The sequence below is a fragment of the Asparagus officinalis genome, chromosome 5 (genome assembly GCF_001876935.1).
Source record: "Asparagus officinalis chromosome 5, Aspof.V1, whole genome shotgun sequence".
Lineage (NCBI taxonomy): Eukaryota > Viridiplantae > Streptophyta > Magnoliopsida > Asparagales > Asparagaceae > Asparagus > Asparagus officinalis.
In genome coordinates, this window is record NC_033798.1 from 117,393,640 (window position 1) to 117,418,920 (window position 25,281).

At 36.1% G+C, this 25,281-nt stretch overlaps 2 protein-coding genes, 1 long non-coding RNA gene and 1 pseudogene across 3 annotated transcripts in view; all 4 read left to right on the top strand.

The window, feature by feature from the left end:
* LOC109842453 overlaps positions 1-2,243 on the top strand; it is a 12,490-nt gene extending 10,247 nt beyond the window's left edge. The window contains exons 3-4 of the mRNA XM_020411330.1: positions 526-658; positions 2,119-2,243. Of these exons, the coding sequence (XP_020266919.1) occupies positions 526-658; positions 2,119-2,243 (258 nt within the window). The remainder of the gene's footprint in view (positions 1-525; positions 659-2,118) is intronic.
* Positions 5,918-6,784, top strand: LOC109842454. The gene has a single exon (XM_020411331.1). It carries the CDS (start codon positions 5,918-5,920, stop codon positions 6,782-6,784), a length of 867 nt encoding a protein of 288 aa, XP_020266920.1.
* On the top strand, positions 10,753-11,126 carry LOC109842822. The gene is made up of 3 exons (XR_002247408.1): positions 10,753-10,769; positions 10,851-10,943; positions 11,035-11,126. It is a non-coding gene; the product is annotated as an uncharacterized LOC109842822 (long non-coding RNA).
* On the top strand, positions 18,135-23,796 carry LOC109842455 (annotated as a pseudogene).

Sequence of the window (25,281 nt, forward strand, 5' to 3'; positions counted from 1 at the left end):
TGAAAATAGGAAAAGCTGAGATGGCAAATCTAGCACATGGCAAGCTTGGACCAAATAAGGCAGGAAAGAAATCCTTCAAGTATCAAGGGCACAATAAGGGGAAGAAGTCTTTCGGCAATCTTTCAACTATTTCTAGCACTTCTTCAGCAAGTGAAAAGGTTGAATGTTTCTTCTGCAAGAAACCTGGTCATATGAAGAGAGACTGTCTGAAGTATAAGCAGTGGCTGAAGAAGAAGGGAGGGAATAATCCACAGTCGGAAGGCAAGGACAAATGAGCAACTGCTTTTGGGAAACTCACAGCCTTTGGAGGTGGAGCTCGTTGGGACTTTCAGTCTGCGCTTGGATTCTGGAGTTTTCTTAGTTTTATTAGACACTTTCTATGTACCTCCTATGAGAATGAATTTTATTTCAGTTTCTAGATTTTCTGAATCTGGTTATAGTTTTGTTTTTGAGAATAATTTTGTTTCTATCAAAAATGGCTTGGATGTTATCAGTTCTGAATCTGGTTATAGTTTTGTTTTTTAGAATAATTTTGTTTCTATCAAAATTGGTTTGGATGTTATCAGACATGGTTTCTTAATTGACGGTCTTTATAGATTAAATCTGGATGCATCTCTTCTTTCCCCTCTCTGTATGTCTGTGAATTCATTTTCTTCTGGTACAAAGCGTCCTAGGATTAATAATAATTCAGGAGTGAAGGTCTCCTTGACCTCATTCATACAGATATTTGTGGACCTTCCCATTCTCTCTCATAGTGGTCAGCGATACTTCATCTCCTTTATAGATAATTTTTGTACTCTCCCAAGTTCTCCGCAACAAAATGGAGTAGCTGAAAGAAGAAATTGTACTTATCAAGATGTTGCTCGCAACATGATGAGTCATATGGCTTCCGAGAAAACCCTGTCAATCGCTGCATATACCTCAAAATCAGTGGGAGCCGGTTTCTCATTCTAGTATTGTATGTAGATTATATATTGCTTGCCAGCAGCGATATTCATCTCCTACATTAGACTAAAGTTTTTCTTTCCCTGTCGATCGCTGCATATACCTCAAAATCAGTGGGAGCCGGTTTCTCATTCTAGTATTGTATGTAGATTATATATTGCTTGCCAGCAGCGATATTCATCTCCTACATGAGACTAAAGTTTTTCTTTCGAGGCATTTTGATATGAAAGACCTCGGAGATGCTCATTATGTTTTGGGCATCAAGATCCATAGAGATCGAAGTAAAGGCTTGTTGGGCTTATCTTAAAGGGCTTATATTGAGAAAAAACCTTCAGCGATATGGAATAACGTTTTGTGCACCAGGTGAAGCCCCAGTTGTCAAAGGAGATATGTTCAATAAATCTCAATGCCCATGAAATGAAGTTGAGCGTAGGCTCGTGAACTCTGAGGAGTATGTCTCTGCAGTTGGCAGTCTAATGTATACGGTGTCATGTATCAGGCCAGACATCAGTTATATCGTTAGTCCTTGATAAGGTCGAACAAGGATTGATTGATGTTCCTCATCTGCCGACTCAGTTGATGATTGTTGATCCTTTGACCAAGGGAATTTCTCCAGGGCTCTTCAAGGAACATGTATTTAGTATGGGTGTTTTAGAGTCTTTCGATTCTATATGATCAGTGAGATTTAGTTGTCGTGGTAGTTTTGTTTTATTTTCAAGTACTATATTCTGGATTTCTTTGAGCTCATAAAGAAACTATTGTGCTAATTTTTATATATATTAGCAGTTTGATATTTTCAAGCATTGTGTTATTGATCATTGTTGCTTGATATACATTTTTAAAGTAAAGAAAACTAAAGTTTAAAGTTTTTAGAGTCTTTCGATTCTATATGATCAGTGAGATTTAGTTGTCGTGGTAGTTTTGTTTTATTTTCAAGTACTATATTCTGGATTGCTTTGAGCTCATAAAGAAACTATTGTGCTAATTTTTTAGCAGTTTGATATTTTCAAGCATTGTGTTATTGATCATTGTTGCTTGATATACATTTTTAAAGTAAAGAAAACTAAAGTTTAAAGTAAAGAGTTTCAAGTTAATCGTAAAGAAACTCGAATTAAAGATAGTGGTCCATAGAGTCATAAAGGTTAAAGTAAAGAGACTCTTAAATTTGTGCAGAAGCTGAATGTGATTGGGCATCACATTTGAGGCTTTCGTTCTGGACTAAAGGTTTTCACATGGCGGATGCCGGTAAAAGTTTCAGAACGGCATACACGTTTGTGTATGTTGCAGAGGACACTTAAGGGCGTACATCGGATTTGACCATAAGGGATGTACGGCTCTATTACACTCCACTAAAACCACCATAAGGAAAAATCTTTAGAACATTAGTGGTACTAGCGGTTGGACCGTGGAGTGACCTTGTGCCATATTAGAGCATATAGTGTTTTCACGATCAACCATTAGTGGTACTTTTGTTTTAAGGAAAAGGTTTCGGAAACTATCCTAATTAGAATCATGGCAACAAGTTGTTTTCTAAAATAAATGGGTGCGCACCCGACTTTTGAAAGTTTTTGAAAATTTAAATATTTTTGAAAATTAAAATGAGGTATGTTGTGCCAAGTGGGAGATTGTTGGGTTAGATTAATCCAACGAACCCAAGTGGCCCAACCTACTCGATTTTGGATTTGATTTAAAGTTGTCATCGATTCAAGTTAGGATCAGGATGCTAACCACATGGTCTGGTTAGACAGTTTCAAGTTTATCAAGTTGGGTGGTTATCTTGAATATCTAAAGGATATGATCAACCGGAGTGTAATCCCACGGTTGTGATTAAACCATGATGGGTAGGGTTAATCACAAATATCTATTTAAAGGGTAGGAGTCCTCTCAACCGTATGCAGAAAAGAGACTTAATTCCCATCATTGGCTACGGGAGGAGAGAGGAGAAGACTTCCATTGTTTTCGACGGTGAACGGTAATTAATTTATATTTCTAGTTCAATTATTCATGCCTAGATCATCAAATTATCCAACAGAAACACCCTAAAACTTTTAAGATTTATAAAAAACACCATAATTTTTAAATTTTATAAAAAAACACCCTAAAAATATCTAAACTTCTCACTAGTAACAAAACCTATGAATGATAAATAGGATTATAAAAACTTTGACCGTAGACACTATGTTAAGTACATGAAAATTGTAAAATTATTAAATGGGTCACTTGGATCGGTGGATAACTCGTTTAATAAACAGGTTGAACCAATTATTTGATGGGTCGGATCGGGTCGATATTATACGGATCGAGTCAAAATTTATATGGGTGGGGTCAGGTAAGGTTGACCCGTTTGCGACTCCTATTTGACTGCAGTAGCAAGCAAAGGGGGAAACACAATGACTGATGCTAGAGGATACTTCCTCTTCCAAGCCGAGAACATGAGGCCAAGTATGTTGAGTATGTGCAAAGTACCGGTGCAAGCACCAGCTTTTGCAGTAAAGCAGTCATCCCTAAATCTTTAGATTCTAGGGTTTCCCCCAAATCCGAAAGATCGACAAATTGGGGTCCTCTCAGTTTGTTCTCTTCACTGTAGAGTTCTTCGAGTTCGCTCCAGCTGGCCCTGGCTTGTGTCCTTGGCAATTTTGAGGGTATGTTTGGCAAACTTTTAAAACTAGATCAGGACTGAAACTGGACTGATCCAGTTTTATGTTTATTTTTTATTTGCAAAAATCGTCTAGTTTTGATGCGGCTCTTCTTTGGCAAAAAGAGACCATAAAGTGAGTTTAGCTCTGGGCCACCACCTTCTTGCTTCAACCTTAAACTAGTTTAGAATAGAACTGGTCCAGTATTAGCCATTGCCAGATTTTGGGTGATTGTTAAAACATACTCAGCGTACTTTTAACTGATGTGTAATTTCATTTGTGTGAGCTCTAGAGTTCGCGATGTTATGAATTGTGTTTTGCTGGAATAAGTATTTGACGTAGATGTACTGATCAGTGATCACGATGAGCAAGTCCTTGTGTGTGTTTTTTTTTTAGGAATCAAAAGTGATTCTATTATATAGCATGAAGAAGAATTTGATTATAAATATGGTCTGGACCATCCGAAGCTTCTAAAAAGAAGGTAAATTTATATTTGCAAGCACACTGAACTAAATTATGCACACAATAATTACCCGAGCGGCGAACGTGATTGACATAATAAGGGTCCATACTCTTAAAAAGAGCCCAACATTCACCGACAGTTGCCAAAAGCTGATACGGGTGATCAATGACCTCATGCAACATGAGCACAAGGTCGAGACAATGAGATTCAAGTATGATATTCATCCAACTGAAAGAAACTGCAAGACGAAGACCTATAAGCAAGGCATGAGTTTCGGCATCAAGAGGGAAAAGTGGAGGCCTAAAGGTGCAATATGAGACAATATGGTGGCCAAGATGATCTCGAGCAATAACCCCAAAATCCGAGCAATCAAACTGAGAAGCAGCATTCACATTAATTTTCATTACATTGGGAGGTGGAGCGATCGAGAAGGATGGTGAACTAGTGTTGAATAGAGAGCCTGAAGATGTCATACCCGGAGATTGAAAACAAGCATCACTACAAGAAATCTGGTATTTAACGACCAAAATTAGTGAAGGGACTAGTTGACCGTCATTAATATGCATGTAATAACGACGGGTTTTAAAGCCTTCGTCGAGTGATTACAATTATTAGTAAAATGATGTGAGATGGGATAACGGTTTTCCAATTCCTTCGTTAATTTGATCCTAATACCGTCGTTATTAGGTCTCCTTAAAGATGAAGGGATTCATTACCTTCATTGATGATATTCATAATCATAATAGGACTTATAGATTAACCTATTACTATTAATCAAAATACCCAAAGCCCCAAACCCAAACCCGAAATAAATCCCCCGTAACTTCCCCTAATAATCCCTCTGAGCGTCGACCACCCGCCACCGCTGCTTCATCGCTGGTTCATCCCCAACGTCGCCCACCCCAGCAGCTTGCTCCTGTTGTCGTAGCGCCGCCCCACCGCCGGCGTCATCCTAGCACCGCCGGCGTCATCCCAGCACCGCCGGCGTCCCCGCCTTCGATCTGGGCTCGACGTTTGGTAACCTACAACCTGGTTTGGTTTATTTGCACACAAGTCCCTATAGTTTCAACTACTTTGTACTTTTGCTTAATTCTATATATGTAGTGGGTTGCTGTGTTAGGAACTGATGCAAGTCGTGGAGCTGTTATTCAAGTTGGAATAGATGAATACAACAGTTGAAGACTTATGCTGGAAATGAGTGCACAGCTGAGAACAGATACACCTGAACATGGACTGATATGCAAGGAAAGTCAGAGGGAGGGGCTAATCCCTAACATTTTGTGTCTTGAAATTATGGTTAAGTGCCAAAAGTAATCATTTAAAACAATATAGTCTCACTACAATTTGGACTTTCGAATTCCATAAATTGATAGTTAAATTAAAGTTTAACTTTTTGTTGGCCTTTTATGAAAACCTTGTTTTTTTAAAGGATAAAAATGGTGTCTAAAGTTTGACTCAAGGAATGATACTAAACTAATAGTTCTGTGTGTTTTACATTACTAATCATGTCTTTTTAATAGATTTGAGTGCAAAAAAAAGTAAGGAAATTAGCCTGAATATAAACATATATAGAAATTTTGTTTAATATATTATAATAAGAGTGTTTGTTTAATTCTTTTGATTTCTTTAGGAACTAAAATAATCTGTATTAAAAAGTTAAATTCAGATGACTAATTTTTGATAACCGTAGTTCTTGCGATGAATTGTATTTACTTTTTATTAGATGCTTTCGGATGTTTATCATTTTTAAATGCTTTTATATGTTGAATGACCCTATATATAAACATATGAGCCTTAAATATAAGCATTTATTTGTGTTTAGTTTTTGAAGAGGTTGAAATATTTTTCAGGAAATTTTAGTACATTGCTTGAAATGGCGCCGAATAAAGATTGGATGGACCTAGTAGATGATGATAGACTTGATCCAAAATATAAAGAAGGGGTTGATCAGTTTTTAGACTATGCATATGAGAAGCTGTTGGATAGTTTTAATGAAAAGGATGAAGACTTTGAAATTCGATGTCCATGTGTTAAATGCAGCAATGTGAAGTCTGGTAATCGTGAGTCGGTAAAGACCCACTTGATTGTTCATGGAATTATTAAAAACTACAGATTTTGGTGTCATCACGACGAAACACAGGGTGAGTCCATATCGGAGGTTGATGAAGAACAAGATGAAATGGCAGAAGAAAGCCAGAGTTACGATGAAATGCAAGAAATGATTGGAGATTTATTTCATAATTCACCTAGCATTGTTGCAACTGATGCCTGCACGTCGAGTCAGAATATTCTTGAACAGGAACCAGATGGACACGCAAAACAATTCTACAGTCTTTTAGGTGACTCTGAGAAACCTTTGTATGAAGGCTCTAAATGTTCAAAGTTATCTGCTTTAGTGAAACTACTTCACATAAAGAGCCTAAATAGGTGGAGTAATAAATCATTCTCAATGTTGCTCCAGTTTTTGAATGAGGAGCTATTGCCAGGGGAATCAACACTGCCTAATTCGTATGACGAGGCCAAAAAGTTGATCCGAGACCTTGGCCTATCATATGAAAAAATTGATTCTTGTCCATTCTCTTGCATGTTGTTTTGGAAAAGTGAAGAAGGTCTCGATACGTGTCAGAGATGTGGTGCTTCTAGGTGGAAACTTGATAAACATGGAAGAGAGATCAAGCGCAAGGCAAATGGTAAAAAAATACCACAAAAGACATTGCGATACTTTCCTCTTAAGCCGTGATTGCAAAGGCTTTACATGTCTTCGAAGACAGCTTCTGATATGAGATGGCACCATGAAAGACAAGTTGAGGGCGGAGTGATGAGGCATCCAGCTGACTCTGAGGCTTGGAAAAACTTTAATGAGCTACATGAAAGCTTTGTCGAAGAGCCTCGAAATGTTAGGCTTGGGCTTGCAAGCGATGGTTTCCAGCCTTTCACAAATTCAAAAGTTTTATATAGCATATGGCCTGTTTTACTTGTACCATATAACTTACCACCATGGATGTGCATGAAGCAATCCAATTTTATTTTATCTATGCTCATTCCTGGTCCAACTGGTCCTGGAGATGTTATTAACACCTACTTACAACCATTGATAGAAGAACTAAATGAGTTGTGGGTCTCAGGCGTTCGAACGTATGATGTATCTCCGAGACATAATTTCATTTTACGTGCAACACTAATTTGGACTATTAATGTTTTTCCTGCTTATGCAAATTTATCTAGATGGAGCACTAAGGGGAAATTAGCATGTCCTTGTTGTAATAAGCACACTCATTCTATCAGGTTATCTAATGGTGGAAAGCAAAGCTATATGGGACATCGTCGCTATCTTGATGAAAATCACAGTTGGAGAAAGGATAAAAAATCATTTGATGGCACTAGGGAGAGAGGGTATGCAGCGCCGAAGTTGACCGGAGATGATATCCTTAAGCAGGTGGAAGATCTCATAGGGATCACCTTGACCAATCATCCTGAGAAGAAATTGAAAATATCACACGAAAGACGAGGAGATAATTGGAATAAGAAAAGTATTTTTTTTGAATTGCCATATTGGAGAACCCTCTTATTGCGACATAATTTAGATGTCATGCATATTGAGAAGAATATTTGTGATAATCTGCTGGGAACAATCATGAACATTAAAGGTAAAACAAAGGATAATATCAAAGCCCGTCTCGATTTACAAGCAATGGGTTTAAAATCAGAGTTACATCCAATCCAGAGAGGAGATAAGCTTGTGATGCCGGCAGCTTGTTATACTTTATCCCAAGAAGAGCAAAGCAAATTTTGTCGATTTCTGAAGGAGTTAAAAGTTCCTGATGGATTTTCATCCAATATTTCTTAATGTGTAAACCTTAAAGAGCGTAAGATTTTGGGGTTAAAGAGTCATGATTGTCACATTCTTTTACAGCACTTGATTCCTGTATCGATTCGTGGCCTTCTTCTTGCAAAAGTGTGTGAACCAATTTTTGAACTTTCCATATTCTTCACTATTTTATGTGCCAAGACATTACGGGTGGATGAACTAAAGCAAATTGATAAACAGATTCCACTTACGTTATGTAAGCTTGAGAGGAATTTTCCACCATCAATTTTTGATGTTATGTTGCATTTAGCAGTTCATTTAGCATCTGAAGCCATACTTGGAGGGCCTGTTTAATTTCGATGGATGTACCCAGCGGAGCGTCAGCTTTATACTTATAAGTCATATATCAGAAATAGGGCTCGTCCAGAAGGGTCAATTACCGAAGGATATATAGCAGATGAATGTATGACTCTTTGCTCGAGGTATCTAAAAGGCTTCGAGACAAAGTTTAATCGCCTTGAAAGAAATTATGAAGATGGTAATAGAAAATGTCATGAAGGACAACTATCTATTTTTAGACATAGTAGGCGGGCATTGGGTGCTACCACCACCCGCTACCTTGATGAACGTGAGTGGTTGCAAGCTCATATTTATGTTCTAAGGAACTGTGATGAAGTGCAACCACATATTGAGTAAGTGACTAAAGTTTAAGATTCTGTTAAATTTAATATAGTTAGTCAACACTAATCACATATATGATATTTTAATGTAGGGACTATAATGAATTCGTGAGAGAACCCACAGATCACTATAATGATAAAGATTGGGATAAGAACTTTATCGAGTGGTTCCAATCTCTAGTAAATATCTTGCCTTATTTTTTTATCTTGATTGGTTCATTTTATTACATGTTCCATGACTTGATCATATTTTGGTTTTGTTTAGGTTTATCAGAGTTATCGAGAAGATGATGACTTACTTTCATTATCTCGTGGTCCAAGTAAGATTCTTAAATGTTTTACTGGATTTGTCATAGATGGACATCAATTTCATACAGAAAGTCGAGATAATTGTTTGTCAATTCAAAATAACGGGGTTGCAGTTGTTGGTGATGGTGGTGATGGTGGAGATATAGATTATTATGGTGCTTTGGATGAAGTTGTCGAATTAGAGTATCTTGGTGGAAGAAAGGTTGTTCTATTTCGTTGTAAGTGGTGGGATGTGAGGGACCGCTTTGAAAGAAGACAAATATGGATTTATCAGTATTAACTGCCGACACTTGCTAAAGACGAATGACCACTTTATACTTGCTGGCCAAGCATCACAAGTTTTTTATGTTGAGGATATTGCTAATGAAGGTTGGCATGTAGTTCTTAAAGCACAACCTCGTGATTCCTATGATATGCCACCAGATACAGATGATTGTGAGATAACAGACGATGGAGTTGAAGCTTATTTGCAAGATGAATCATTTGATGCTCAGGCTATTGCATCAACATCATTGGTAGATGATGATATCAATTTGAGAAGGAGCGATATTGATCCAATTATTGTAAATTCGGTCTCAACTTCAAAAAAGAGGAAAAAGGCATATGATAAATTTTAAGTTGTATCTTACTATAACTATTCTTTTTTTAGACATATGATGTTTCTTTTCTTCATATTTTGAATGCGGCTTTGACATTGTAGCAAGTGCTTCTACATTAGTGCACTATGTATTTATTATTATGTTTGTCCTTCATGATATTTTTTTTATTCATTTCTCTTTTGACATTTGTTTCATACATAGTGTGTAATACTTAGATTTCTTTTCATAGCAAGAAAATGAAAACTCAAGAAGTCGATTCCAAAAGCAAAAGGACATAATTTCTAGCGCCCAGGTCATTAATTACGAAGCGACTTCAAGCACTTGCAGAAAATTCATTAAGAAGGGAGTCATTAATTACGAAGCGACTTCAAGCACTTGCAGAAAATTCATTAAGAAGGGAACAACTCCGTACTTGTCTTGACAAGAACTTGAATATTCAAAACCCAATACAAGATCAAAATATAGGTGCAAATTTTAGTGCTGATTCAGAAAACTTTGAAGAGGAGAATTTTGTACAAAATCGTAAGAGAAGTGCAAATGCTAATAATGAAGAGAATGATGATTCTGCAGGTTTATGAGAATTAAAATTTATTATTATTTATTTTTATCTTTCGATTTATTTTTTATGATTGGATTAATAATTGCTTAATTTTTGTAGAATCAAATAATCATCGAGTGCAAAGTGATGATGCAATACTAAATGAAACTCAACAAGAAGGTATATTCTTTATTAATTACAAGGAGGAATATTTTTATCATTTTTTTAAACTATATCTTGATTCTAACATATGATATGACGTATGCAGCTGATAATTCTCAAAAGAAGAAAAATTCACCTCGTGGTAGTAATAAGTGTCTAAAGTTGAATAATTTGTCACATGGCGAGAAAAAGATTATTACTTTTTATCAGAATAGAGCTATTGAACCAGAATTTTCACAATATCTTAGAATTATTATTCGTAATAGAAATATTTGTCCAGTAGCTGTTGAGAATTGGGCCAAAATACCACAACAAAATAAAGATTATATGTGGGCATCCATTAAGGTACATTGAAAATTAATTTTTTGTAATTGGTTTTTAATTCTTATAAATTAAATTTTGATTCAAATTTGATGTAGGATAAATTTGATGTTGAGGACATGGAGCAAAAGAAAGAGTCAGTAATGAGACACTTGCGCGATTTGTGGAATTAGTGGCGTGGTGACATGTACAGAAAATATGTGAAAGAAAATTCATTGCAAGTTACACTTAGAAATAAACCTACAGAAGTGAGTGTTGATGACTGGGATTGGCTAGTCAAGGAGCATTATTTTTCTTCAAAATTTCAGGTATTAATCTCATAATTTTATTAATTTTGTTCCATGTATATTATTGGATTGTTGAAATTATCTTTTAATCTTGATGTATAGAAAGCAAGCCAACAAAATATACCTAACAGAGGCAAAAGAAAGATGCTCCACCACACGGGCAGCAAACCCTTTAGACAAATTGCGTGGGAATTGGTATAAATTCAAAACTAATTTTCTATTTATTTAAAACTACTTTGTTTTTAAGTTTGATTTTGTACTCATTTTTATTTAATATTTGAATAAGGGTGGCAAGTCAGGAAATCCACCTGATGTGGCAAAATTGTTTCATGAAACTCGAAAGAAAGCTAATGAAACACTAGATACTAGGGATCAAGAAAAATATGTAAGTAGAATATGTGTTTAAGTTTGATAATGATGCATTATATAGTACTAACATATGGATTTAATTTTTATAGGATGAAATTATTCAAGTCAAACAAGCAAACCCTTCACTTTCTGACATTGAGATAGTTGAGAAAATCTGGGGAAATCAATCTCATGGTCACATCACTGTATTTGGTGGTGGGACTACTTTGAAAGATTTGAGAGGACCGCTCCCTAGTCGATCTAATCTTGACGCACGGATTATAGAAGAAAAGAGAAAGAACCAAATGCTTCAACAACGCTTAGACGAGTAGGAGCAACAACAACAAAGGATGTCTGAGTTAGAGGCACAAGTGAAAGCTATGCAAGAACTTTTTTTTAGGCAATCACCTTCATTGACTCCTCAAACTCGAGAACATGTGCAGGATTAGGTAATTTTTTTTGTAAAATCTCTTATATATTTTTATGATTGACTACTTGCACTAAAAATGTGATTTTTACTTAATAAGATAATATTTTCTTAATTGATATTTCTTAATTATGTGTTTTTTTAATTTTTCAGGCTATCCATGCAAGATTAGGAGGGGGGTAACTCGAGTCTTCTTTTGACGATGATTAGAGATGAAAGAATGTGTCTTCCCCAAACTTTTATTTTAATTTGTTTTTAGATAGTTTCATGTATTTTTTTTTAGAATAATTAGGATATTAACTCTTGTTATTAGTATTGAATATTTAAGGATGGTGGAATTTTATTTATTGATGTCATTAATGAATGGAATTTTTATTTTCCCTCTTATTCATTATTGGGTATTTTTAATATATTTTTGTTGTGAATATTAGTGCCAGGTTGAGAATAATCTGATAGTTGCCTATGAATGGAAAAATTATTATTATTAAAGTATATTAGAAATTTGTAGTCTATAATGACGGTTTTAAAAATAGTATTTTGTTCATCAACGAAGGGAAAACACCATCGTTGATGGGTTACTAATTACCCATTATGAGGACTTTTACGACGGTATCTAACCGTCATTAATTACTCTTTAACGATGGGAAAATATCCCGTAACTAATGGTAACGACGGGAAAATATCCCCATAACTAATAGTAACGACCGGAAAATATCCCCGTAACTAATAGTAATGACGGGAAAATATCCCGTCACTGATGGTAACGATGGGAAAATATCCCGTCACTGATGGCAACGACGGTGATAATTACCGTCGTAAATATTAACGACGGTAATATGTTCTGTCATTATAGACTCTATAACGACGGGTAGTATATCCCTTCGTGACCCTTTAGCGAAGAGGGCTTCAACGACGGGTGACGAATGGATTTTTCCCCGTCGTTAGCATACAATAACAAATGTTTTCAGCTCTTTAACGAAGGGAAATCCCTTCGTTAAATACATAATTTCTTGTAGTGCATAAACCTCCGGAAGAGTAAGAGTAGCTTTTGGGGAATTTTTAGAACCATTGAAGATTGCGATGAATCAGGATTTCCAAATGAACCAAGTGGTAATTGCAATGAAAGCTACTGCTGGAAGATCATGCATGGGCGAATTAAAAGGCTTTTTCCACCAATGATTCAGCCAATGAGCAAGGGAGGAGAGGGGTGGGACTGCACAACCAACCTGAGCCCAAATAAAGCAGCAGTACTCGCACGTAATGAAGAGCTAGATGGTCTAGAGTTTCATTGTCCATAACACAAAGTAGGCAAAGGCGATCAATAGACATACTGTGTTTCACTAATATATCCCGGGGGGTGAGTCTATTGTTTAAGGCTCTCCAAATGAAGATCTTAACAAGAGGAGGAATGACCTTAACTTGGAGAATGTTCATTGCAGTTCTCAACTCAAGAATAAGGGGATTGTTGTGCGAATGAGAGCCCAACCACATGAGATTGTATATTGCTTTTGTTGTGAAGGAGGGAGAGAGCAGCCCCTTCAAGACTAGAGAATCTTCAGCCTGATCGAGGTTATGCGTACGATGTGGGATGGGCGTGTGGATGATTGCCTCAGAGGTGGTGTAATCAAAGCTTGCACAAATCAGATCGGTATTCCAGGAATTTGAGGCAACATCAACAAGATCTCTAACCATTGATATAGGGAAGGGGAGGGAATCTGGTTGGGGAATGACCGAATGAGAGATGATTGGTTCGCCATCCAGAGATCATTAAAATGGAAATGTTGCAACCATTTCCAATGGATCAAGAACAACCCAATTTGACAAGCTTCCTCCCGTCCAAAATGATTTGCCAAATAGCCGATGCGGAAGGCTTCGCTGAAATGCACCAAAAAATATTGTTCTTGAGATATTTATCTATAAACATCTTGATCAAAATAGTGTTCTTGTCACTGACAAATTGTCAAGTAAGCTTGCTAAGTAGAGCCAAAATTATTTAGTGAGGACATCGGATTCCCAATCCGCCCAGGAACATGGGTTTTTGGATTGTCCTCCAACTAATGTAATGGGAAATGGTGATCATACCCATGAGGTACATGGGTGTTGGATAGCGGATTCCTAATCTATTTTGGTAACATGAGGTTATTAGGATTCCTAATCTATTTCCTAATCTATTTTGGTAACATGAGGTTATTAGGATTCCTAATCTATTTTGGTTATAGGTTATTAGGATTCCTAATTTGATTTGGCTTTTGGTTTAGAATTCCTAGTATGTTTATGATTTTAGGATTTCTATATATATGGAACAATTGGAAGAGAGAATTGGGAGAAGCAAATTGGGGATATTTGGAGCACAGAAAAGAGATATTTTTTTGAGCTATTTGTTTAGGGTTTTGTTTGGAGAGATTAAGAGTTTTGTTGGTGAGATTAGTTTGTTCCTTCGAGTGATTTGTAATCTCAATTTGTACTCTTCTTCTCTATTAGTAAAAATGTTGGAAATTTATCAAATAATTAAGAATATAGCATGCAGATAAATCCGAATAAAATAAATAAGAGATTAGAAATTCAGGCCTGACGGGAGCAGTCGTGTATTCACTGCCCTAGAAGATTGAGAACCCGCCTATCGCCCTGGCGCAGATGGTTCCCTCCCCCTAGCGGTAAAAACCCCCGAAAACGGCCGGCCTCTACACTCGGGCGAGAGTGCAGAGCTTCAGCTCAGATGAAGGAAGTTGCCCATAAAAGAAAACTAAGATGTAGATAAAAATAATATGTAGGGGAGAGAAGAAAAACAAGAGAAACTTGTTATATATTTTTTCTTATTATTTTGAGCTCAACATATGGATATATATATAGGGTTGGAAAAGACGTTACAAAACCCGTAATTAATTCTGTAACGTTCGTCATAAATTTTGTAACGTTCCCCATAATTATATGGCCGTTACACATATTTTTAATTGCTAATTAAAACATGTTTTAATTACAAAAATTTATTATTATTCATGAAGGCAAAATTGTCTTTTCTTAACAAAATATCTAACAGTCCCCCCCAAAAGGCAATATTGACTGAAAACTTAAAAATCAATAAATAAATTAATAAATCACAAAATGAAAATAGGTTGGGCAACCTTTCGTATCGTGAATTCGGGAGAGGTAGCTTTCGGCTTTGAACCTTTCCTTAGTGAGTTCATCGCCACCTGAGGGACATAATGGACTAGGCCTTGAATTAGGCCCCTTTAATCAGGTATTGATGAAAACACACACAATACGCTTCATCTATTGAGCAAAGCGGGTTGAGCGTTAAAGGCCATGCTCACAATAAACCGACTCATGAGAGTTTCTAGGGGTTAGCCCAGCCCCCCCTAACCGCGGCCATCACGGTTCCTCTCACGTAGGTAAGTCCTCAAAGGGTACTACAGCTGTTTATTTAATACCCCCCACAATACACGCGTTGGACTTATTAAGAGTAAAACTCAGCCTAGCCAGCTGTATCATAAGAGCATCGTCATCATAGAGAAGGGGTAGTAGCAAATGCTACATAATGATATATAAATATATCTAGGTCGATGCTCCACACGAGTGTCACTAGTCCAGCTTGTTTCTACCACATTGAACCGACATTGGGACTACGTCTCCAAATAAGGGTTGGGTTGCCGCTGTCAGTGACCTCATCTATGGGCTTAACCCCATCTCCCTCGATGAATCCAGAACCACACTCCTGGATAATCCCTTAGTCAAAGGGTCATCAAGATTCTTTTCACAGACTTTACAAAGTCTAGAATCATAACTTTGCCTAGCAGGCGTTGTATTTATTTATCAAGTTCTTATTTTGTAATTAGTCCATCATATTGTTTGAAATTGATATTAGGTCATGATCTATGATCATAAAAGATCATAGTCTATGTCTGAAGAGATTGACCTTAATATCTGAACATTTCAAATTAATCTGGAACTAAAAATTCTGCAGTTATGCATATGCACATGAGTGAAATTAATAATAGATACATGCAGAGCATAATAGGATTTTGTATCTTAAAAAATATTTTCGTAGCTTAAAATATATTTCATACTTCATAATTCAAATGCATAAAAATTTTAAATTATTCTATAATAAGAGGTTACAAATTGGTTGCCTACAAAGGAGACCGTCCAAATTTAAATCGGTTGCCTACAAATGTGACCTTCCAAATTTAAATTGGTTGTCTACAAAGGAGACCTTCCAAATTTATGTTGCCATTTTCTAGTACCACCTCTTATACAAATAATAATAATAATAATATTTGTACATACGTGCTTTAAATTTTACAAGTGCATTCTTGCATAAAACCTTGTAATTAATCATGTAACAAATGCAAGTTATCTAAAAAGACATATGAACATTTACTGCAATATTCATCAAAATGCAATAAAAGTGATAAACTTTACATTTGAAGGTTTGAAATATAATCCACCATATAAAATAGAATTTTAAAAAATGCACCTCTTTGATTTGGTTCGCTCATATATTGATCATTTATCATTAGGCAATATATGATGCAAGAAACGTAATTAAATAAATGCATATGAATTTTTTTTTTTTAATAATTCCGGTCCTATTATTCCAAACCAAAAACTCCTAAAGTGAAAAGATTAAAGTTTTACTCAGGTAGTTAGCCAGGTAAGGATAGTAATAGAGGTTGATCAAAGATCAATTAAGTACCTCGTTCCTTGCAGAGCGCATTACGCAACCCTTAAACCTTGCCTTAGACACCAACTAATCCAAGAAAACTTGAATCGGTTCACTCAATGAGTTTTTGTTTCTTAACAGTAACAGAAAACTTTAAAATATTTTCTGCAAGCATTTAATTTGCCTAGCAACTATACTGCAAACATATGTTGGATAAGGCCGAGGAGGGGTTTACCTATTGATGTTCGAACCTCATGATTTTCATGTCTTGAGAGTAAAAACTCATCTGCTGCAGACAACTGCCACTTAAGTTGCTGAACAAATCTGCATTCACTTTTACCACCTTCTGTACTAAGCTTATTAGATGCATAAACACTCCAAAGTATGGAATTATTAATAGAAGGCACCATATTGATAGCTTAAAGAAATGAAAGCATTAACTATATGCAAATGCAATTTCCCAATTTAAACATCAAATACATGTTAGCAAAATTGATGATGACTCCTACAAAAGTAATTACCAAAATAATTAGCAACAATAATTAACAATTAATTACTGCATTTATAAATTTGATGAACAGTAACCAATTTTTTTTTAAATATTAATTAATAGATAAGCAATTTAGTAGCAATTTTCTTTCTGTTTTTTTAATTCGGATGAACAGTAACCATCTCGAATGAACAGTAACTTTAAAAATTATTTTTCCGGATTTAAATCAAAAGCTATAAACATCTCAATCTTCTAGATTGTTGGAAATTTATCAAATAATTAAGAATATAGCATGCAGATAAATCCGAATAAAATAAATAAGAGATTAGAAATTCAGGCCTGACGGGAGCAGTCGTGTATTCACTGCCCTAGAAGATTGAGAACCCGCCTATCGCCCTGGCGCAGATGGTTCCCTCCCCCTAGCGGTAAAAACCCCCGGAAACGGCCGGCCTCTACACTCGGGCGAGAGTGCAGAGCTTCAGCTCAGATGAAGGAAGTTGCCCATAAAATAAAACTAAGATGTAGATAAAAATAATATGTAGGGGAGAGAAGAAAAACAAGAGAAACTTGTTATATATTTTTTCTTATTATTTTGAGCTCAACATATGGATATATATATAGGGTTGGAAAAGACGTTACAAAACCCGTAATTAATTCTGTAACGTTCGTCATAAATTTTGTAACGTTCCCCATAATTATATATCCGTTACACATATTTTTAATTGCATGTTTTAATTACATATTTATTATAATTCATGAAGGCAAAATTGCCTTTTGTTAACAAAATATCTAACAAAAAACCCCATCCCCTTCTTACCCTGTGGACGTAGGCAACTTGCCGAACCACGTTAAAATTGGTGTTTTGTTTATGCATTGATATTTAGTTCGTTTGGCTCTCTTGGATTGGCGTTTGGTTTGGTTCCTCGACACAGCTTTTGGCACAACAATTTGGTATCAGAGCTCGGGCTACGCTTGAGCTATTTGGAGGAGTAGATCGATTTGGGAAGCTCGTCTAGGGTTTCAGTTGGTGAGAAAGGTAGGATCTTTTCGGTAAAGCTTCTTTCTTTTCTCAGTTTAGGCTATTGGGTAGATGGTGGATGATGAAAAAATCTTGGACAATCTTGATAAGGTCTAGACCCGTGAAATCCCAAGTTTTTTGGAAAAAAAATAAGCAGAAAGGTCAACAGGCCCTAGGGTTTTAAGAGGTGGCATGGATACGAGAATATTCCGAATAGTAAGAGGATCAGGGGTTTCTGAGATTGCTGAAAGTTGGAGAGGAGAGATGGCTTGAGAGGACCAAAAGTTAAGATGATGGAGACCTTCGACATAAGAGGAAGTGTATAGGTTTTGAAGGAAGTTGATGAATACATTGCATGTTTCATTTTTATCTGTAGAGATAGAGTCATCGGGCTTCATGATAGATGAGATTATATTAATTTTAGCTGTATTTTTTGTGAAGAGATGATAGAAGGTTGTGTTCCTGTCACCATTGATGGACCATTACACCTGTTATTATTGATGCCAATGAAGTTCTTCGTCGCTAAGGAGATGGTCAAGGGTGAGATGGAGATCCTTCTCTCGTTAGCGACATTGATATCAATAGGTGGGAGATTTTGGATGTTGGCGATTTCAGATTGGATATTAACAATTTTGGTTGAGATAGAACCGAACTCTTTTGTTTTTCACACAATAAAGAAACTTTTCTTTCTCTCCCTTTGTGGTCATGTGGCTAGCTTTTGTCCATATTTGTATCAATATTATGGTGAATGACGGTTATGGTCCTCTCGTCATCTTTATTGGTGCAATTATGGAGAATGTCTCATGTACCAATTTGAGAGAAATGATATGCTTTCCCTTTAATTATTTTTGGACACCACCTCGTGTTTGTCCTTTATTTATGAATGAAATGAACATGAATCTTCCCTTTTTTCTGCTAAAAAAAGGGAAAGAAGCATGAAGGAATCTATCTACCAAAAAAAAGAAAGAAGAATAAAAGAAAAGGAAAGAGGAAAAATGGCTGAGATTTTAATGCTACAGTAATATTTTAATTTTTTTTGCTGTTGCAGTAATCGTCTTTTCTACAGTTTTAAAATGCTATAGTGTTCCAGTGTGCTACAGTGATATTTTTCAAAAATACTGTGACATCCAGTTTCTTGTTTGCTGCAATAGTAATGTTACAGTAGATATTGCTGTATAGTTTACTGTAGCATGAATAGTTAATCTTAGGTTCTCCTATTTGTACAGAGGGGTAGATGTCAAATGGATTGTACATGGAAACTGCAGAAAGCAAACCAAATGTCGATTAAAAAAATGAGATAGTGACTTTAGTTATTTTGTGCAGCATTTACGTACTAAAACGCACTTTAATTCCTTAAAATTATACAAACTATAGATTTTCGTTTCAAATTTCTTCACTGACACTCACAAGCTAATTTTAAAAAAAAATCTTAATTTTTGTGGAATTTAGTATAAAAGTGACTATAATAAAATGTGTATGTTTAAAATGGAATTAGGGTACGATTAAAACAGTACAATGTTTAAAAACTTCTCACAGGAAGCTCTAGATCAGAATTCGCACTTTGCATAATATAAGGTTTTAAAGTACAATGTTCAGACACTTCAGGATACTTAAATGCTGCTGGAAATAAGTGCAAGAAGGGTAAACTATAAGGTAGTTAAGTGCTGGTTGCCCTTTTTAGTTATTAATAATGTTGAGCTTAAAATATCACTGCCGCCAACGTCGAAGGCATCAAGGAAAATGGAGGAGCTGAAGATCACAAAACCAGACGATTGGCACCTTCACCTCCGCGATGGCGATATTCTCCAATTCGTCGCATCTCACAGGTCCATTTTCTTCTCTTTTTCTTTTTTTTTTCTTTTTTGAGGGGGGGAGGGGGGTTCTTTTTTAAATGGGAATTGGGTTTGATTTCTTGATTTCGTTCAGCGCGAGTGAATTTGGGAGGGCAATCGTGATGCCCAATCTGAAACCGCTGGTGACGACAACGGCTACGTCGGTGGCTTACAGAGAAAGAATTCTGAAAGCATTATCGCCGAGCTGCAGTTTTGATCCTCTATTACGCTGTATTTGACGGATAATACAAAGCTTGAAGAGATTGAGTTTGCAAGTGAGTTCATTTGGTAGTGCTCACATTGTGTTTGTCAAAATGATTACCTTTCAAAAAAAATTGTTTTTTTTAGCATTTTATGTTTGATTTTTTTTAGCATTTAATGTTTGTCAAGATGATTTTTGTAGGAAGGAGTGGGGTGATTTTTTAGCATTTGATGTTTTGGGATCCTCTACTCATGATTCTCTACTAATATCTCCTAATAAGTTAATCTTGGCCTTTCTTTTTGCATTGATGGCCAAGATCTCTCCTACTCTCACTCTCTAAAACTCAATCTTGGCTGTTGATGTAAAATTGAAAGGCTAGGATGCTTATTAAGATATATTAGGACACTCTCATGAGTAGAGAATCCGATGTAAAATTGAAAGGCTAGGATGCTTAATAAGATATATTAGGACACTCTCATGAGTAGAGAATACGTATTGCTGTCATTGCCATATTCCTTCAGTTTCGTTGTGTCTTGGTATGCTTTTTAATTAGTATCTGGATGTAAAATTGAAAGGCTAGGATGCTTATTAAGATATATTAGGACACTCTCATGAATACACGATTACTAGTTCTGTCATTGCCATATTCCTTCAGTTTCGTTGTGTCTTGGTATGCTTTTTAATTAGTATCTTAGACTCGAGACTTCTTTTCCAATGAGATTATCAGGTTCATGGTGAAGTTACAGATCCAAATGTTGACACATTTGACAGAGAGAAAGTCTTCATTGAGGCCATTTTAGCGCCACTTGTCCAAAAGCTTCCTGGACTCAAAATTGTAATGGAGCATATTACTACTTTGGATGCTATCAAGTTTGTTGAATCATGTCCTGAAGGTACCTTTCAGAATTAAGTTTTTATTTCTTCGCATTTTTTTTATTTCACTTTGGTCATTTCCTTTAAGGGTGAAATCCTCTTGTTATTTAGGTTCCATTGCTGCAACAGTTACGCCTCAGCATCTTCTTCTCAATAGAAACTCTTTGTTTCAAGGTGGACTGCAGCCTCACAATTACTGCCTTCCAGTTCTGAAAAGAGAAAAACACAGTATGATGCTAATCATTACTTTGCAAATTAATGATGTTTTATTTGGCGATTTTAATGTAATATTTTTTATCTACTTGTGTGTGCTTTAGGGTAACATTTGGATGCCAACATAGGGTCACAATATGCTTTCTCTATTAGATATAAATGTCATAATGTAAAGCTAATAAAGTTGAAGGTGCCATGTGGTTTTGAATATTGATTAACTTTAAAATGCACAGGGATCTTGGATTTGTTTCCCCCTAGCGATACTTGTCATTATAAAGATGAGCATGTAGAGCCGCTAAAGCTTTCAACTAGTGACATTGTCAAGGGCTAATACCATTTCTGTGAAGTTAGTGTTAAATAGTAATTGTAGTGGATTTACTAGACAAATTCAAGTTGGAATTCCCATGACACATACTATTTGTTCAGTTGTGTTATAAGAGTAATTAAATGTAATGTACTTTTTCATATAATGTTGTAATTATGTTGCCAAGATCATATACACATGAGCCCTCCTTTGTTTACTAATTATTTCTTCTTTAAAGGGCAAGCTATTGTAGCAGCTGTGACAAGCGGAAGCAAACGGTTTTTTCTTGGGACTGATAGTGCTCCTCATGAGAGGCAACAAAAAGAATGTTCATGCGGATGTGCAGGCATATACAGTGCTCCTGTGGCACTGTCATTGTATGCCAAGGTCTTTGAACAGGTACCCCTCCCTCAGACGCAAAACACACATACCCCCCCCCCCCCCAAAAAAAAAGAAAAAAAGAAAAAAAAAAGAGAAAACAGTGGCACACACAAACAATAAGATACCTGAACATGCACATGAGGTTATACTCTGTGTGCTTTATATTCAAGCTTTTGTAGGCAAATAACTAATATAGTTCCTTAATCAGACCCATGTTTGTCAAACTCAGATGTCCCTTCATGTAGAATTTCAGTATGTTTCTGTGTCCAATATTAAGATCATCTCCAATGTGACATAAGAGATTATCACTAGATTTTACAACCGATATCACATTGATATGGTCTTGGCTCTATGAATGTTGTCATCATACGTCATTTAAACCATGCCATATTACTACAGTAAGCATTTCTAATTATCTCGACCCTCTGCTTCATCATCCTTCCTATCGAAAACCTCTTCTAATTGTTCCAAGTGTGAAACTAATCTTCATCTTCATCATAAGCCGTTCTCTCATTTGATATAGTGTAACTGTAATGGTAGGAGATTAGTGATTGCATTGACAAATTTATAAACCAGGTCGCTTCTGGAGCCAAAATATCTGATCAAATATGCATGTGGAATCTTAAAGACATACAAAGTAGTAGCCTAAAAACGAGTCCTCCTGACATGGAAGATAGAGACTAGGCTAAGTGTCTTCAAAACTAATGGCTACATCTTTAGTCTGATCTAGCAAAATATTGCTCTCTTCTGGAGATTTGCTTTTTTTATGGTCATGATATAGACTTTTGCATAAAGGCCTTTTATATTTTTAATTTTATTAAAAATGCCAAAAAAAGAGCTCTAATGTCAAACAATGCACATATCAAAATTGATAAACTCATAAGACAATCTTACAGTGATTTCCAATTTGTCTCATCAAGTCTTTTGCCTCAAAGTCTGAGTTACTAAAGTTGGCAACAGCAAAATAATGAATTGCATGTAAAGATCTTTGGATAATTACATCATATCACATAGCTGAGTTACTTTTTTTTTATTGAAGTATGTTCGATGATCAACACCATCTGTTTTTTTTTTTTTCAGGCTGGTGCGCTCGACAAACTAGAGGCATTTGCAAGCTTCAATGGTCCAGATTTTTATGGTCTCCCAAGAAACAATTCAAAGATTGTATTGAGACGGAGCCCAATGGAGGGTGCCAGACTCATATAAATTTGCATCAGGAGAGATAATTCCTTTGTTTGCAGGCCAAACTCTTGACTGGGTACCATCTGTTACTGACTGATGCAAAATGCTTATAATTTTCATTGGAGAGGATGGTGGTAAGTTAACAAGCACTATTTATTAAGTGTTGAGGGCAACTGGTCAGAATATGGTATATAATTGCCATATGTAACTTTTTAGTTGCTCAACCATTGAATAAATAACAACAACAAATCTTTTATCCCAATTTTTTGGGGTCAGCCGGAAGAATCCTTTTCTTCCATTCAGTTATATTTTGGGTTATCTCCTCCATTAACTATTATTGCTCAACTTCGGAAGCATGACCTCCCCTCTCTACAACTTCATTTGGAAATCTCCTATCCCCCTTAAAGTCAAGGTCTTTTTTTGGATCCTCAGTAAACGAAAGCTGCAAACTAGAGAGAACTTAGCTAATAAAGGATGGATCGGAGATACTAGTTGTCCCCTATGCAATCAAAGCATTGAGTCCCATGATCATCTGTTCATCAGTTGTCCATTTTCATCATCAGTGTGGACTATTCTTCTCCCTCAAGTGCCTATAGACCAGTGGCCTCAGAATCTGGATCTCTTCATCTCTATAAAAAACAATACTTGTTTCAGTTACAACCTTAAAGTTTTTTGAAAAGTCATGCTCCCTTGTTTTTGTTGGTGGATATGGAACAACCGCAGTAACCTCATTTTTAATGATATTCAAGTCAACAATCATCAACTAGCTTCTAATGTAGCAAGATACATTCTGTTCTGGACAGGAACACCAGCCAATAGAGCTTCCAGTAGACTCCACAAGGCTGTCATCCACTTGGGACTGGAAGATATTGTAAAAACAGGTGCGCATGATGCAGTCGGAGATAATTTCTTGGCGGACCAATCTAAGAGTTTCTACAGTGCTTCAGACAATCTCCACTTCTGTTTTCACTTTCTCTCCTCTTGTGTTTGGTTTGTTTTTTCTTCTGTGATGGTTTTTCTTTTGGTTTTGTTTTCATATTGCTGACAGTGCAGTGATACTCTCAGTTTTTGTATATTCCCTATTTTCCTTTTAATGCATATATGAACAGGGTAGCTCACACTGTTTCCTTTCCTTAAAAAAACTATTATCGCTCAACTATCATTTGTTCTGAAATATGATATCAAGAGTCTGTTTCACAAAGATTCAGGCTTGCTTACCATAATTTTGGTTAATTGAGATTCATGTTTCTTGTGTTCATTGATTTCAGTAAATTAGATATCTTCTAAACTATAACACAACTTCAAACAGTTAGGGCATGTTTTGTTGGTTTCTAGGAAACCAAAGAAAAGGAAATTTGGGAGAGAAAAATTTTAATGATAGTTTCATCCCATTTCCATACAAAAACCCATTAAATGAGTTTCTTTAAATATAGGTCACATCAACCAATAGGAGGATGCTATGTTACCCTTCCACTAGGTTGCAAGATGCTTTCAAGGGTAATCCAAACAAGGGAAAAGAATGTGTCAGAGGAAATAGATTTCCTATACCACTTTTCTTTCAAGGTTTAGGTTTAGTCATAAAAGTTCTTAATTTACGTCTTAATATCTATATGTTGATCGTAAATGTTATTTAAAGGCGAGGGGAACAAAAATACTTGCAGAGATGATTTATTCAGGACGATACAAAATAGCACTTGTAGCTGACAGTATCATTGAGCAAAGCATAACATGAACCTAATAGTCAACATCATTCACCAATCTCTTTATTTTCTATTAAAAAAAATCGTTGCTAAGCCATAATTCCGATTATAATTGAGAACGCTCACGTGGACATTTTCAATAAAATGCCCAATAAGTTAAAATTGTAGGTAACTTTATCCTTTCCTACAAACAACTACAGGTTTGCTTTTCTTCAAGCAGTTATTTTTAACGTACACTCGCATGGATAACTTTTGAAACATACAAACATGACCATCATCCTCCTTATCAAACAACTTGCACAAGTTCTCGTCACCAAAAAATTGCTGACTTTATTATTTTCTTTTCTCCTTTTTCCGACCAAAGGGCAATGAATATTCTTTATCTGCCTATCCCTAGTCAAATTAGTTCTATCTGCCGATCCCTGGTCAAATTAGGCCCGAAGAATTTCCTCCTAACCAAAACACCCACAACCTATTTGACAAAATGCCTCAACGAATCAACTCCAATCCTTCAAGTTCAACATCAACTCCAATCCTTCAAGTTCAACCTTCCTCCGTCTAAACTCTTCTACACTTTTACTTGATGTGTCGCTGACGTGACATATATCAAGACCCTCATGATTAGCCAACCCCTCAACAAACCAATTCCACTATGCCAAACCCTCCCACCAAACATCATCATCTTCAAGAGCAAATAGGAGTTGGTGAGTTCCTCCACACTTAACACATTCAGGCTCTCGCAATTTATAGATTATCAACATTATCAGATCATACTGGCTAACCGATCATACTGGCTAGCAGGCTTGAATATGCATTACATCAGTCTGACACCAAGAGGAGTCTCCAAACCCTCAACGAATCGACTCCAAATCACCAAATCCACACCCATCCTCAACCCAATTC